Raw genomic sequence first — 17,263 nt, 5'->3', positions numbered from 1 at the left:
TTCGGCGACAGTCATGGACTCTGATCTTCATTCAGTGTTATGTTTTTCCCCCCTTCCTTGCCCTTCTGGAGCCGATCCTTGGAGATGCCGTGCCCCTATGCTCCGAAACGAGTAGGGGAGGTGGCGCGTCATCGACTGGGAAAAGTGACAGTTGGGGCACACACCCTTCTTCCTTCCCGTGCTGTGCTCTGCTGCCTCCTTCACGGGAGACCAGCAAGAGTACAGCCTTCCTCACTGTTTGTGTCTATTCTTGTCAGAGTCACACCCTTAAGGTGTTCTTGTTTCTTTCCTTGTATTAATACTACTCAGTGTAAATAAACGTATTCTTAGCAGAGCATGGTTCTGAAGTTGTTTTGATGTGCATTTGTACATGTGTAGATTTTTTGGTCTTGCATGTGCCCCTACCTCAACAATGGTGCTATTCTGGAGGTGACAATAATTTTGGGTTAATTTGTTTTATTTTGTTGTTTGTTTATATTGTGTATTTTTATCATGCCTTCGACGGTAGTCCCAGAATTCCTTTTAAAGGATGAGTTGACATTTGAGTGTCAGTTGCGTGGTATTCAGCACCAAGAAACCACAGCAGCTGTTGTTTTGCGTAAGAAACTTCGCACAGCGATTAATAATGATGTACCTATTGTTCAAGACAATTTGAAAAGTATTGACTCCAATCATGAATTCAATGTGTGCTCGAGTAAAATTTGAGTTTTACAGGAGATAGTCACTAATTTGACTGATGATGAAAACTTTGCCCTTACCTTGCCCAGAGTCAGAAATCGTTTGTCTCATTTGAACAGACGTATTCAATTGCTTTTAGAGGTTCATGTCTCTGTGTTGTCCGAGGTCCAAGTTGCCTCCTTGCAAAATGTTGTAATTGAGGTTAAGAGACTATTAGAAATTGTAAACAAGTCAGAAACAGAATTTTCACTCTTGCGAGATCTTACCCCTTCAGCCACTATGGCACAAGTTTGTGACCAAATCGCGGGTTTAGCATTGCCCACTTCCAATAATGAAAACCTTCCTTACAAACCCATTCCAGGGCCTTCCATGTTGAATTTGGATCCTGTTCCAAGTACCACCAATCATGTTGTGGATTTCACGAACCTAACCAACACTACATCATTACCACCCACGAGCTCTAATTCTCGTGTAGTATTTTGTACCGCACCTGGAACGTCACAGCCGGTAACAGCACCAAGTAGCTTTTCTCTTCCTAGTGTTTTTGGCAAGATTACACACCCTCTTGAAAATATGTTGAAGGAGCTAACAGTCACGGTCTTAATGTTCCACCCGTGTTAAATTTTCTAAAAAACATTGTCAGGTTGCGACAGTCATTGTGTGCAAGAAACACAACTTTTGGAGGTAATTTACCCTTTTACGTTGGGTCCCTTGGCCGAACGAACTCGAGCGGCTATTTCTCAAAATCTTTCATTTGATAGTTACCATGATGACATTCTTACATTTTTCATTCCATCACGATTACTCACACAGCTTCAACAAACACATTTCAGTCGTCTACAGAAGCCTGGTGAAACCCTTTCTGTTTATGTTAATTATGTTAAGGAAGCCGCTGCTATTTTTCGTCTTAAAGTCACTGAACAATAAATTGTAAACAATATCCTTGATGGACTTTCCCCTGAAGAAAGATCACGTTTAGTCTTTTTAAATAAGCCATGTTCTTTCGCTGAACTTGACAGAATGTGCATTAACTCATAGAACATAAGATTTGCTGACAGAAACAGAGATATGCAATCTCCCCATTTTTCAGGTTACAAACCATCTAGACATTTCACAAGTACCTGCAACACCACACAACCTAACCGATACTACCCTAACAGTAATGTGAATTTACATAACAGAGTTCAGTTGCCAGTAAACTCAAGAGGTTCACCTCAGAACTTGTTTTGCACAAATTGTAAAAAAAATAATCATGTTGTTAGTAACTGTAGATTTTTGCAACAAAAAAACGCCTGGAGCAGGGATTCAAGGTGAGCGGTTCACCCTGCAAATTTGGCCAACCAAAAAATTCTCAGTATAATGCTCACATTTTTCAGCAGATGAAAGTAGCACGTTGTTTTCAAAAGTATTTTGGTACACCAATTAAAAAGAGAAAAGTTCCAGATCAGGTTAATCATTCTAGTTCACCTAATTTAGTAGGATCCAATGTCGTTCCAGTTACACGTGTCAGTGTTTCTTATGGTACGTTTGTAGAACAAGCTCTTGTGGATTCAGGTTCCACACGGTCTATTATCTCTTATCAATTGTTAAATAAACTTAAAGAAGCTAATCTTGTTAAATCTATTGACAATGGTCAATTTAGGTGTTACACTGCATCTAATGAAATTTTGCCTATCGTTTGTTGTGCCGTCATAAAGTTGAAAATAGCACATTTCACGTGGATGTTCCCTTGTTTAGTTTCAAAAAATGTTGGTTTAGACTTTATCCTCGGCGCTGACTTCATGACAAAATCCGGTCTTATTCTTGGTATGCAGGAGAAACATATTTTTTTCAAATTTCAACCTAACCTCAAAGTTCCTTTTGCAGGTGTATCCCAGTTGGATAATAGCCTTGCCGAAATTAGTGTTGAACAAAGTTCTTATGAAAATTCTGATTCTTTGAGTCATCTACCTGAACATCAACGTAATGCTATCAAAATTTTGTGTGAAAAATTTCATAAAGTTCTCACCTCTGATTTAGGACTTACAAATCTTCTCGAGTATGAAATTAAACTCCATGACAATGGATACGTTAAAAGTCATCCTTATCGTTTTGCACCACCCAGATAAATCTTCTATGAAAAGAGGTACAACAATTATTAGATAAAGGAGTAATTGAACAATCCACATCTCAGTATGCAAGTCCTGCATTTTTAGTACCAAAACCCAATGGTAAACAACGCATGGTAGTTGATTTCCGCCGTGTGAATCAAAAAATCGAAATTGAATCTGTTCCATTACCAGATTTGCATTCAGCCTTTCACTGGTTTCCAAGGCCAAATTCTTCACTACTATAGACTTAAACTCAGCTTATCACCAAATACCTCTAAAACATGAATCTAAACCCATTACAAGTTTCTGTGTACCATGGAACCTATATCAGTTCACTCGTGTGCCCTTTGGTCTTGCAACAGGCGCACAAGTTCTCACGCGTTTACTCGACCAAATTTTCCATGATGTCAAATTCAAGTTTGTATACAATTATCTAGATGATCTCATCTACTCTGAGAATTTTGATGACCATCTCCAGCACATAAAGGAAGTTCTGTCTCGACTTGAAAAAGCTGGTCTGACCGTTAATCCACAGAAAGTTAAGTTTGCAGTACAGGAAATCTCATTTCTAGGACATAAAATTTCTTCACGTGGAATATCCATTGATCCAGAACGAACAAAAGCTATTAGAGAGTTTCCTCCTCCACGAGATGTAAAAGGTGTTGCACGATTTATTGATATGATACAATTTTTTGGCAAATTCATTCCTAACCTAGCGGAAAAAGCTATTCCACTTAATAAGCTACGTAAGAAAAACACTAAGTTTGAATGGGGTGATGACCAACAAAAGGCTTTTGAATCATTAAAACAAGACATAGTAAGTCCCCCAGTTCTTCGTATGGCGGATTTTTCTAAAACTTTCATTTTGCAAACAGATGCATCTGGTTCAGCCATAGGAGCCGTTTTGGCGCAGGAATTAGATGGTGTTAGACAACCCATAGCGTTCGCATCTAGAACCCTGACTCAGCAGGAACAGAAATCATTGATTTATGAATTAAAATGTTTGGCAGTAGTTTTCGGTATTGACAAGTTTAGGCCCTATCTAGAACATGCTGAATTTCTATTAGAAACGGATAATCAGGCATTATCATCGCTTCTTGCACATCCCCGCCAGTTAGGAAAAATTGGTCGTTGGGTAATGAGGATTTCTTCACTAAAATTTAAGGTTCAACATATCCGAGGATCTCAAAATGTTGTTGCAGATGCTCTTTCACGTATGTTTGATAAGACACAACATAATCCCTCATTAGAGGAAAACAAATGTAAAGTTCTTCTAACAGATTTTCCTTTAATATTCAAAAACATTCAATTGCATCAAGAAGAAGATCAAGAATTACGGAAGATTGTTCAGAATTTAAAATCTGGTATACCCCAAAAACCTTATCTTTTATCTAATGGTATCTTATATTCCAGAATTCGAAATCATCAGAAACGTATTGTGTTACCTCAAGTCTTGAAACCTGTTGTTTTCCAGTATTTTCATTCATCACCCATTGGTGCACATTTGGGTACCTATAAAACAATTGAGGCTATCAGAAGAAAATTTGTTTGGAAAGGCATGTATGGTGAAATTGCAGAGAAAGTTAAGCAAAGTCAACTTTGTGCCCTCAGTAAGCCAGCTCAAAATACACATTTAGGTTAGTTGTCTTCAGAAGTTTTGGATAAACCAATGTATAGTCCATCCACGGTAACCTCCTACTTTTTTAAACGAACCTTTGAAAAAACACACCAGGATGCAGCATGTTTGGTTCGTTTGCAAAAATACTTTCCATCATATGCATATTAAACATGCATTAACACTAAATTACCGTATAATGATGTTAAATAAAATTTTACAAAAAAAGTAACTATCTATGTACAATATTATTAATATTAATGATCTCGCATGTGTGTAAATGAAACAGTGAGAGAAGTGGTGTGTTGGCAATGATTAGAACGAAATAGTTCCATAGCCAAAATATATATTTTTTGACTTTCCGCGTGTATTTAAGAATTTGTTTGGGTATTTGTTAAGTTTGAACATTTTTTTAAATCTCTGGTGAAATAAAAACATTATGTTAACGGTAAAAAAATATTACGTGCCGAAACCGTGGTCGCGCATTAATAATGTTAATAGTCACTTGTTTGTTTTCTCTTTCAGCCGTTTGTCTGCAGTCTGCACTCTTTACGCCATATTGCAGTGTGTTTTAATATATTACTGACCGTGAAATAACGTACAGTTTGTGTTTCAGGATTTTGTGTTAATATTGTGTATTTTAACTTTGTTATATTATTTATTATCTACTATTGTAATGATGGAATTTGTTATCGTTTTGATATTTTGTGTGGTTCTTGTGATTGCTGTAATGGTAATTGGTTCCGGGATGGGGAAAGCTACTTCTTCGCAGCGTCAGATGGACATCATTAACGTCGCTCAGAACTTATATGTTTTAATTAGGAAAGGCGACTTGAAGAAATGTGACGTTACGCAGACGACCGCGTTTCTTCTCAACATCGCAAAGTCAACTGTTCTCAAGTAAGTAGGCTTTTTTCGTTTTCATGCACGTAAAAAAAATATCGACTGTGTCCTAAGTATTGTCGGCCTGTGTTTTAACTCACGAGGTTTTTTGTGTTTTATTTCCAATTTATATTTTTTGGTGTGAGACAACACCGCCATGTGGCGTCTCTGTTGAAAAGCTAACCTAAAATCATATTAGGCCTACTCAGGTCCTAACAATAACAATATAGGCACTTTCAAGTATTTTTATGGGTGTGATACACGTTTGTTTATAACGATGTTTATAAACTTTATGATAGGTTTAACTATAACATAAGGGAGTGATTTTATAATTTGCATTTAATTAGTTTTTCATCTGTTTGGGAGATCACAAAATAAATAAAAAAACACTTCATTAATTTCGTGGACAAAGTCTGTCATGTTTCCATTTAGTGACCACAAAGCAAATATTTGTGACAAAATGCCATATTTGGAACACTGCCTAACTGCGTATTGTGAACGGGTCCCCGGAAAAGTGTTATGACAAATGTTTTTTTTTTTTGGTTAGGTACTACAAGAAAGACATTGAAGAAGTTTCAACACCAGGAAAAAAGAGGAAAAAAAGGCCACAGGAAGGAAAGTCACTTGAAACAGTCGACGATTTCACAGTAAATGCAATCAGGAATGCAATTCACAGGATGTACGCTGAAGGTAAAAATTTGATACTGAAGAGTAGTTTCAATATCACTGGGGTAGGCCCTACTTAATTGTATTCATTTCATATATCCATATGCAGATTGACCGGTTCAGTTTTTTTCCCGATATCATCTGTCCTTTAAAAATACTTAACATTTTTGGGTGGTTTGTTAGGTTTCTTTATTGATATGGTATTGATATATAGAATATTGTGCAACATATGAAATAGGTACACGTCCTTTTAAGGTTAGGTTAAAGATAGAAAGAAAATTGTTACATTCTAAAACTACAAGTAATGTTTATATCGTTATACACAGTATACATATTACATAACCTCAACTTTTATGATGTATCAGAAGGTTAAATAATGACTATTTCCAGTATCAATAATATCCAGTTGTGCGCTTTAGCAGTAATTGGTTACAAATTAGTGAGTTGTGGTCTAAGCAAGCATGGTTATTAAAAAAAAATTGGGATACTTAATTGGCTAAATTGTACTGTGTGGCAGGGTCCAGTACAATATATATTCTATTGCAAAATAGTGTCATGCCCCGCCTAACCCTTTAGAAAATATAGGGGTATTGTTATTTTATAAACAATAGGCCTACTTCATTGTAATGAAGTATCATATGAAAACACAACTTAGCCAGAAAAACTGTGTGTTAGTGTATGAACTAACAGAAGGTTATAAAACAGTAAAAGTTTAGTATCGCGTATCCGATTCGATACATTGATCCTGATCGCATGATCCTGCAAATATTGATCCTGTGATTGATGATGCTTGCTTTTCTAATTTATTACGTTTAAAAATCCTGTACAAAACCAAAACTAAAAACCTGTGATGTAGTAATGAGTTATGATTTAAAGTTGAATAATAATGAAAATATATATGTTTTATTAAACTTATGATAATTATTCTTGCTATACCACAATATTTGATTATGTTCAGGATCTTTGATCTGAATAAATGAAAAAAGCATGCACCACACGATCAATAGGATGTACAGGTTCATGCATAAAGATCTAGGGATCACATGGGATACACGATACAAAACATTTACCTATAACACAGTGTAGAGCTTGTAACTTATTGATTGCTAAATTGAATGCTGAAATAATAATGTTTTACACAACTTCAATACAAACGCGCAATATAATCGTCATATCATTGCAGACAAAAATACTGCAATGTAGAATTCCTCTAAGCAAACTACAAAATTTAAATTAATTTAAAAGTATTTTTGAAATGTAAGTTTATTAAAACTATTTAATAAATGTAAATTGTGCACTTAAATTATCTTCTACGGGGTTGTGGTTTCGCTTAGTTTTGTGTACCTCTGTTATTTCATGTATTGTTAATGTATGCAATAAATTTACAGGTTTGAATGTTACAGTCGACACCATTTTGAAAGAAATCAGGGAAAGACAAATAGATTATTATGGTGGAAGATCAAGTCTTCATAAATTGTTAAAGAAGATGGGATTTTCATGGACAACTGTTGATGGACGAAAAGCTTTGATAGAGAATGAAAACATAGTATTGCAGCGAATAGATTTCTTGAGAAAGTATAAAGAAGAAAAAGAAAGAGGTGCCAATTTCATATTTGTTGATGAAACATGGATTTTCCAGAGAGGCAAGGCATTAATTTATTTGAAAATTTGTTCTGTGGTCCAATACAAAGTATTTCATTTCCATTTCATATATTTTTCAGGAACTGTATCAAAGTCATGGCAGGACAAGAGTCTACAATCTGCGAAGAGACGTACTGTTGGAGATGGTAAAAGGTTTATTGTTGTTAATGCTGGAGGGCGCACTGGCTTTGTGCCAGGAGCAGGATTACTTTTTGTTTCAGGTCAGAAGACTGCAGACTACCATGGCGAGATGAATGGGGAAACTTTCTTGATGTGGTTTGAAGACATGTTGGTGCATCTTGAGGAACCCAGTGTCATCATAATGGACAATGCTTCATATCACAGCACCCAGGTATGTGCAATGGTAAAGCAGTGTCTTTTTATTGCTCAAATTGTAATGTGAAAAATTTACATGTGTTTATTATTGTGTATAAGTACGAATATTCGAGACTAATACATTTTGCCAGCAATAATTGTTATCTTAATAGTATGCCTACACTACATTTTTATAAACTATAATGTTTGAGCTGAAATTGATTACACACACACACACACACAGATATATATATATATATATGTATATGTATATATATATATATATGTATATGTATATATATATATGTATGTATGTATGTATATATGTGTGTGTATATATATATATATATGTATATATATGTATATATATATGTATGTATATATATGTATGTATATATATATATAATGTAATTGAATTACATCGTAGTGCGAACTAATTTAGTAGAGGGTTTGAAATACCAAATAAAATTTTTTTATTGCAAATAGCATTTGAAAATGACATAATTACTTGTTTGGTAAAAGGACCCACTTTTTGAATGCTCTGTTGCCCTACTTAATAAATTAAAATAATATTTTCAAAAAACTTTCTAGTCACTAAACTAACATGCTTTGTTAAATTTAGAAATTCATTACGACAATATGCCAAAACACATGTTTGCTTTGCATAAGTACAGTAGAACCCTGTTATAATTTGTTTTTAAGGGGCTACAAGAAAAAAAAAACATAAGCAGGAAATTCAATTTAGTACTTTTTAGTGTGGATTTATTGCCAATGGACTCAACAAGCTGCATAAAGATATATTTGATGCTCCAATTTGCTTGTAGCAAGCCAAAAACAATTTTTCTTTAACATCATGGTGCTTCCAGCTTCTATCTGCTTTGTCTTTACTTACACATTGTCTCATTGCTGTAAAATTGTCTCATTTCTGTATAATTGTCATAATTCACGACAGTGTTTACAGTGGAAATGCTTAAGTCCAGTTCTTTTGCCACTTGAACATGTGATTTAAGTGAATACATTTGAAAACACACAGAATGACTAAAAATTTATGAATTTATTTGTTTTCCAAGGGTGTCAACAGGCAGTTAACTGCTAACATACACATATACATAGACAGTATAGACAAAGGCTTTTAATTTTTTTCGTCTTCTAAAATTTTATGAAGTGAACATTACAAGCACAAAACGCATAATTTGTGAAACATATCCAGGAATTAAATACATTGTCCTTATAGTGAAAATATTGGACTTGAAAAATAATACATTATAGGCAGGAAAACTTTATAAGCAGTAAAATTGTAACAGGGTTCTACTGTCATGAATTCTTATCAGCTACTTGAGTATTTAGTTAAATGTTGGCATAACGTAGGTTGAGAAAACACCTACAACTAACTGGACCAACGTAGGTTGAGAAAACACCTACAACTAACTGGACCAAGGATGCACTGATCGCGTGGCTGGAGAAGAATGAGATAAAACATGAAAATAATTTGTTGAAAGTGGAGCTGCTGAGAATAGCTAAACAAAACAAGCCCCGAATACGGTATATTATTTCGTTTTTTTTACAGCATTTCTTTAAAAGTGAGATAGTTGCAAAAAATTACGTATACGCCTTGTTCTAACACACTTTTCAGATATGAGGTAGACGAGTTGGCTCGTAACTATGGCCACGAAATTCTACGACTCCCACCCTATCACTGCCACTATAATGCAATCGAACTAGTTTGGGCTCAATGTAAACACCATTACAATAGTAACGTGGGGCGGGCCAAGAGATTTGACAATGATGCAGTTGCAGCCATCTGGAAAGAGGCTCTTGATGCTTCCACACCAGAGAGGTATTTTCATGTTGCATGACCAATGGGGTATTCCTTTTGAAGTAGAAATTGTTTTATTTTCCTGTAGAACATTCCTCAAGCTTCAGCAAAACCCTTACCATACATTTTTACATAATACGTAAGTATTGTTGCCTAGCAGCCTGGTCCTACCATTCCTTTTGATAACTTTGTGTGCTAGTGTGTGTATAGTGTGATTATCATTTTGTGTATATTCATATACCAGTAATACAGTTTTAAAACAATTGGTAAAAATAAGTGGTTTGAATTTGTGTAGTTGTCGTTTTGAAAATGTATTGCATGTATGTGTTTGTGTTCGTGTTTGTGTTTGTGTTTGTAATTTTATTCCCATGTGATTCATACATATCTGTGTAGTTTCTAGATCTAACAGTGGTGACTTATTTGCAAGGTTTTTTTTTTTTTGTAATTGCAGTCCATTTGCAATTGTTTCATTTCCATAAATAGTTTTGTATTTATTAGTAATTGTGATATTACTTTCTGTTATGCTTAATCTTGTGTCAATGACTTTAAAGTTATGGTTGGTTCAGTGCTGTAGGCAGATTTCAATATTCAGATAAAATTTCAACGTAGAGAATTTTGAATATTTTCATCTAGCGAACTTGAATAGGTATTTACACATGTAGTTCTTGCACATTAGTATTTTCAAAAGTTATGTTATTATAGTGAAATACATATACAGTAAATCATCAAAACTATTCAAAAAATTAAATTTTCGCTATATCTCACTGTTTTTGTCTGGGACAAATTTTAACCAAAAACAAACACAAAACTTATGAAATAAATATTTTATCATATGCATTCTAAGCCTTTATTGATAACATAGAAAATATTTACAGCTTTATTATATCTTGAATAAACCACTATAAATTTTATTTTTTCAGATAACATAAAACAAAACATGTTACTTCAAGTATTAAATAATAGCTTTGATAGTTGAGGAAAACACATTAAATGAGTTTTGTTGTGTTTAAAAATAGTTTCTTGTGGAGTGAGTTCAAAATTGTATGTAATAAAGAGCATGCCATGCATTGTTTACTATGCCGTTTTGACAGAAACAAACATATTTTGTTATAGAGTGGTTTTTGCTATAAACAGGTCATTTATATAGAGGTTTTACTGTATACATTAATTTTTTTAGATGGGCGAGGTGTGTGGATCACGTGGAGAAGCTAATTCAAGCAGACTGGGAGAGAGAAGTCCACATAGACAGCGGCACCATTCCTCCACTCATCATCCACCTCGGCGAGGATAGTTCAAGTGAAGACAGTGACAGCGAAGAATTTGAGGTTACGACACAGCAAGTAGATGGAGACAGTGAAGTACTGGCAGTTCCTCTTGATGATTTACCCGGGTGTTCTTATTGAGGTCTGTATGTAATAAACACCTGGGCAACTGTAAGTATTGGGGTTTGAAACATTTTTTTTCTTTTATGCATTCCCATTAAGTATGTTGATTACTGGAACTTTATGTATTAACTTTATATTACACATATTATGAAATTAATAATAAATTTCATTTCTGGATTCGTATAGGTGTATGTGAAACATTTTATTTTGTTGTGTGTCTTCATTTTTCAGTGAACTTACTTGGAAAACAAAAAGCCAGTCCCCATCCAGGGCCACAAATAAATAATGCATATAAGTGGTATAGAAATTACTGTCAATTCTTTACCACAATTTTACTGTTCATAAAATTATGATTTTGTCTAATAAGTATACTCAGGAAAATGTATATAACCATATTTTTATTTGTGGCCTTAACCGGCAAAATGGTAGGGGTTTATTAAATAAAAGAAGAAAATTCATTTTTAAATGTTTTCATCTGAATTTGTTAATTTTATTAAACCTTCAATCCTTAGTCTTTTCCAGATTGCTTAGATGGACAGCCATATGTATAATTTACAATACTTTTTTTTTCAGATGCAGAAAACTGTGTTGAACTGTACTAAAGGATGATATTTATTGCTTACATAAATGTTGTAAATTTATATGTTCTCCTAAAAATTTACTTTAAATTATATGTTATTTCTTTAGCTAACAAACTTATTTTTTAATATTTTTACCATTGGGTATCATAAATGTTATGAACATATACATGTATACTTAGATCATATTCAAATTACTTATATATATATATATATATATATATATATATATATATATATATACACACACACATACATACACACACACACATTGTTTTGACAGCTGGTGATTGTAAACAAACCATTTGACATTTGTCACATGGCAATGTTTTTGTTTACATACGGCGGAAGGATACATAGTGACATTAAAGTAGATCCGGTGAAAAGCAGGGCTTCAGAAAAGTAGGAGGTTACCGTGGATGGACTATAGAAATTATTCATTGATTTTGTGGGACCATTACCAAGAAGTAAAAAAGGAAATAATATGTTGCTAGTTTGTGTAGATGCATTTTCAAAATTTGTTTGGTTGATCCCGTTAAAGAAAGCTGATGCACTCTCAACAATACAAGCTCTTCAGACCAATATCTTTCAAAATTTTGGTATACCTGTTTCAATTGTTTCAGACAACGGATCTCAATTAACTTCTAAAGTATTTAAGAATATGTGTTTCACCCATGGTATACGTCACATCTGTCTGTCTCCATACTATCCTCCACCTTCGCATGCGGAAAGGTTTAATTGAAACCTCCGATCAGCGTTAATCGCTTTTCATGCCGAAGATCAGAATAGTTGGGACAAGCATTTAGTTTGGCTTCAGATGGCTTTCAATTATTCACGCCATGAATCACATAAGTCTACACCATATAATTTGATGTTTACCTTCACTCCTAATAATCCATTAGCAAATCTTTGGTCGTTAAATGAATTGTTACCAGATGACCCGAAAAACATAAAGGAAGTTTGGGCAGCTGCCCTTAGAAGTCTCCAGCGCTCTCATGAGAGATATAGAGTTAAAAATAACAGGAAAAGAATTGATAATCCTTTTCGACGAGGTGATCTCGTCTTGTGCAGAGCACACCCAATCAGTAAGAAAGTAGATAAAAGGATGGCAAAGTAATCGTTTCGCTCATCAGGTCCTTACCAGATACAGCGTTTTCTAACCCCAGTTACGGCAAGTTTGTGTGATCCAGACACTGGATCCTATGTTACCCGAGCCCACATTTCTCATTTAAAGAAATATCATTCGTCGTCTTCAGTAAGTTAGGAGAATTTGCACCCCAGTTTCATTTGGGCCTTCGGCTCAGTTGATCGTATCCTGATCACCCACCGATCCTAGTCTTTGAGTCCCAAGAAACTCTTTAAATAAATCAATATAGGCCTATATATATACATATATATATATAAGAAAATGAATAAAGTTGAGTAAAGAAAAGTAAAAGTAATGTAATAACATGTATGTGCACATAAATATGAAATATAAAAATATAAAAAACCATGGTACCTAGTTTTAAGATGTCGCGACATGTGTTATTGTTAGTGTGTTAGTTTTGGGAAGTAAGTTTGGTTGTAGGGTTTTCCTAGTTTGAATTGTTATGTTCAAGTATTCATGTGTTTCTAGGTTTGTATTTGGGTAATTGGTAGAGAAGGATGTTAGAAAAAAAATTTTTTGCTAATGAAATGCTATCCGCCCTTGTTCTTTATGTTTTATGTTTTAGTGCATCGGTCCGCTCTCTTGGTCCACTCCGTTGATTGGTGTCTATACGCCATGGTTGGACCGCTTGGTATTCTTCTCTGTGTCTTCACCTTAACTTCAGCTAACATTACGGTAACGACAACTCATACTGATGATCTTCTGTTTTCAGACAATTTTTATTCTATCGTATTGAATTTCAATTTGCTTCAGTTGGAACATGCAAACAAGGAGTTAGAATTAGATTTAAATCATGTAATTCAGGTCAACAATGTCAATCTCAGTGAAAACAGCTCTTGGAAACAAAACTTCGCCTTAGTAATTCATCAACTCAAGGAAAATTTTGTGGCCTATAGATCAGAGACAATTGCTTTAACTTTTTTGTTACTTCAAGAATCTTCAAGGAGAATAAAACGTGGTATTTTTAATTTTGGTGGCAAGATTTTGAAAACTGTTTTCGGCACTCTGGACAGTGAGGATTTAGACATTTTGGAGAGACGTTTAAAATCAGTGAAAGAAAACCAACATGAAATTTCTGGCAATGTCCTACACCATATTCTTGTGGTTAACAGTTTGGAAGAAAGAGTTCTCAATAACACTAAATTGATGAGTAACCTAGCAAAACACTATTTGGCCAGTCATAATGAATTTTATAAACTTTTGAATAGTTCACTACATGAGATTTGGGACAAAATGTTGCTAATGAATTTGAGAATTGATTTGAATACACTTTTGTTTAGAATAAGTGAATCTTTATCCAGTGCTCGCTTAGAATTATCTGATTTAAGACAGTCTATCGAGAATAGTGTTCACGGCAGATTAAGTTCAATCTTGTTACCACCTAACACATTCCTTACCTTGTTGGACAATATTCAACATTTAATTCCATTTCCTTTATACATGTTAGCACCAGTCACTTTTGAAAACCTTCATATGTTTTATGGTCTGAGCACAGTCCAGGCAGTCATTTATAATTTTTCACTAAAAGTCATTGTCAATGTGCCGTTATCTAATAGGATAGTACTTTCGAATCATACAAAGTTTTTGCTATTCCTTTCTTCTTCCCTAAATTTCAACATTATCTATTACGTAAGATTCACGATGTGTTATTGAATAGTTATTGAATAGTCCTGACAGGAAAATTTTTGCATCTATTTATTCTAACCTATTATCTGGTTGTGTAAAACACAGTATCACTTTGTGTCCATCCAGTTTTCCTTTCTTTGATTCTCATATAAATAGTTGTGAGTTCAATATTTTTCTTGGAAAACCTTATTTTGAGTTTTTGTGATAAATCAGTGGTACCTTTAAATCTACCCTTTTTTCAGAAGACCAACACACTCTGGTTGTTTGCAACGAATTTTTCCATTGATGTAACCTTTTTATGTAAATCTACTAAGGTGACATTTGTACCTTTCACTATTTCAATAACTGGTAGTGGTTACATAAGTAATGCATCTCATTGTGACATTGTTAGTCCTTTCTTCAAAACTTTTGGTTCAGTCAGTTCTTCTTTAACTTTTAATATGTCTCTACCCATGGTACATGTACCTAAATTTAATGTCAATTTAAGTCAGCTGACATTTTCCAAGTTACCAAATGTATCTTTTAATTCCTCAATTGTGGAAGATATTAACAAACTTTTGATTTCTCAGCCTAGTGGTGCTCCATTCCACGACATTGTTAAGCTTTTATGTCCTCACCAGAATGTTGAAACTAATTCTCATTTTAATGTCATTGCTTTGATTTTGTCAGTCTTTGTTTTCCTTTGCATTTTTATCCTATGTATTACTCTATGGTTCAAGTTTAGGTCCATCTCGACCACCCCTTCTAATCCCTCACCCCCCATTCCTTCTGGAACCATCTTAATACCCGTAGCTTCATCCTCCAATGTGGAGTAGTTTATCATATTTTTTTTTTTAATTATTCTGTTATGTATGTAATGTTTTTATGGTCAAGGATTTAGTTTTATTTTTGTGGGATAAGTGGTGAAGTCTTGTTGTTGCCTCCCGGTAGTGTCTGCTTTGAGTGGGAGTATGTGCCATTGTAATGTTGGTGGCACTTGCTCAACTTATTTAATTATTATTATTTTTCTTTTTTTTAATGGCAAACTGGTTTCCACACGTTTTCATTATTCAATATTGGTATTTGTTAATGGTAATGTGTCATTTAAATATTTAAAAGTTAATTCTGAACAAAGTTACAATAATTATAATTATGTGTAATTTAAATGTTTGAACACATCAAGTTTTTTTTTATTGTGTCAATGTATTGTTAAATCTATTATGAAAAATGTGTTCACAATTTAATTATTGTAGTAAATATGTGAATGTATATTTCAGGAATTATAAGTCAATCTATTTTTGTAATAGAATTAATGCTCCAGTAATTATCGATCTTTTTTGTTTTTCAAAAAGTACCCTCTTCGAGTACCATGTTCAATGTTCTTCTTCGTCTTGCCCTGGGCAAACACAAACTGTCTTTTCCAGCACCTTGACGCCATGTTTTCTTAAGACTGAATTCACTCTTGTGGGAGTTTGATATTTTCAATATGCATTAAGCATCTTTAAACCGCACTAAGTGGTAAGTTTTGTTGTATTATTTATTAAGAACGTCGGGTAATGTTTGTAGCGCCGGGCGTGTTAATATTCTTTGTTATTTTTATGTTGTTAATTAGCGGTTCCACGCTACCGGCCATGCAGTTTCCTTGATCCAACTTGTGCTGTGGTGTTGAGGCCTGTCCTCAGCAGCCCTGAAGCAAATGAAGTGACCGCACCAAATCAGGAAAGCCGACGGCTATTTTTTATTTTTTTGGCACGAATTACTAATCTTTACAACATTACCCTAAGTGGAAAATTTTTGTGGACTTAAATCTCGTCGGACTTTTCGTCAACCAAGTTTTTCTCCTTTTTTTAATTAACTTTTTGAACCAACGAAACAACTTTTTATCTAATTTATGAATTTTGAAACAACTTGGACTAAAAAAATATGTTGGTATAATTATAAACAAAGAAAAATGTAATTAATAAGTAATTTACAAAATTAATCATGTAGAAATTAACATATATATATTTTTTTAAAGGTGTGTTTTAATAAGTATTTGTAATACCTTGTTCATGGGGGCCCCCTAGTTAAAATAAAAAAGAATATAAAATATAAGTATGTTTAAACAACTACTATGTTAACAACAACAAAAAAATTAATGTTGAAAGATATTAACTTTCTGTTTGAGATTATTTACATAGTCAGTCAGGGTGTAACAATAATTTTAAATTATTGTTCAAATAAATTATTTATCTGAAACTTCTTTTTTTAATCATTAAGTAATACTCCAATTGTATATTGTAAGTGTGCATGACCAGTCAGCCCTGTTTACACTCAAACTAACCTCTCACCACATCAAAACACTTCATGAGCCTTGGTCCACGAGCTTTCAGCATCCTCCTGCCTCTATTCATAACCTTAAAGTTGTGAAGGGAGGTAAGGTGTGGTGCAGTGTTCAACACTGACAAGGAAGAAGCTGGACTAAAAAATCTACCTGGCTTTTCAAAAATTCCCCAAACTGACATTTCCAGAGGGTACAGGGCAATGAAGGAATTGGCCAAGCTTAAATTAAGAAAAAAGAAAAAGTTGTAGTGGAAGGAATTCTACGTGCAGTTTCAGTGGAATATCCAGAATTTGTAAAGTGTTGCTCCAGACTTCTGTCGACACCCACAAATAATGTGGATAGTGAAAGACTATTGTCACACTACAACAATGTTGTGACAGACAGAAGAACTAAACTGAAAGAAGAAAATGCTGAAATTTTCATAGCACTTTCTTTTGGGTGTAGTAATGGTTGCCACTTACGAACTCAAAACTTTTGTCCCTTTCAAGTTCAAGTGCATTTTAATATTAGTTGAATTGG

The 17,263-nt window shown here is 34.0% G+C and overlaps 1 protein-coding gene across 3 annotated transcripts; it reads left to right on the top strand.

Moving 5' to 3' along the window:
- The first annotated feature begins 453 nt into the window (after nt 1-453).
- On the top strand, nt 454-11,771 carry LOC134531123 (uncharacterized). Of its 3 annotated transcripts, none has more exons than XM_063366696.1 (5): nt 454-5,283; nt 5,813-5,955; nt 7,320-7,529; nt 7,653-7,924; nt 10,881-11,771. In XM_063366696.1, the coding sequence occupies exons 1-5, from the start codon at nt 5,060-5,062 to the stop codon at nt 10,992-10,994; spliced, it is 963 nt and encodes a 320-aa protein (XP_063222766.1). In that variant the 5' UTR covers nt 454-5,059; the 3' UTR covers nt 10,995-11,771. The 3 variants fall into 3 exon arrangements, with proteins under 3 accessions (XP_063222766.1, XP_063222765.1, XP_063222763.1); XM_063366695.1 differs by having other exon boundaries at nt 456-5,283; nt 7,320-7,718; nt 7,794-7,924; nt 10,881-11,749; XM_063366693.1 differs by having other exon boundaries at nt 456-5,283; nt 7,320-7,924; nt 10,881-11,749.
- The last annotated feature ends 5,492 nt before the right edge of the window (nt 11,772-17,263 follow it).

Source organism: Bacillus rossius, chromosome 3, assembly GCF_032445375.1.
Source record: "Bacillus rossius redtenbacheri isolate Brsri chromosome 3, Brsri_v3, whole genome shotgun sequence".
NCBI lineage: Eukaryota > Metazoa > Arthropoda > Insecta > Phasmatodea > Bacillidae > Bacillus > Bacillus rossius.
Note: the sequence above shows the minus strand (reverse complement) of the source record. Positions and strands in the feature narration are given on the sequence as shown.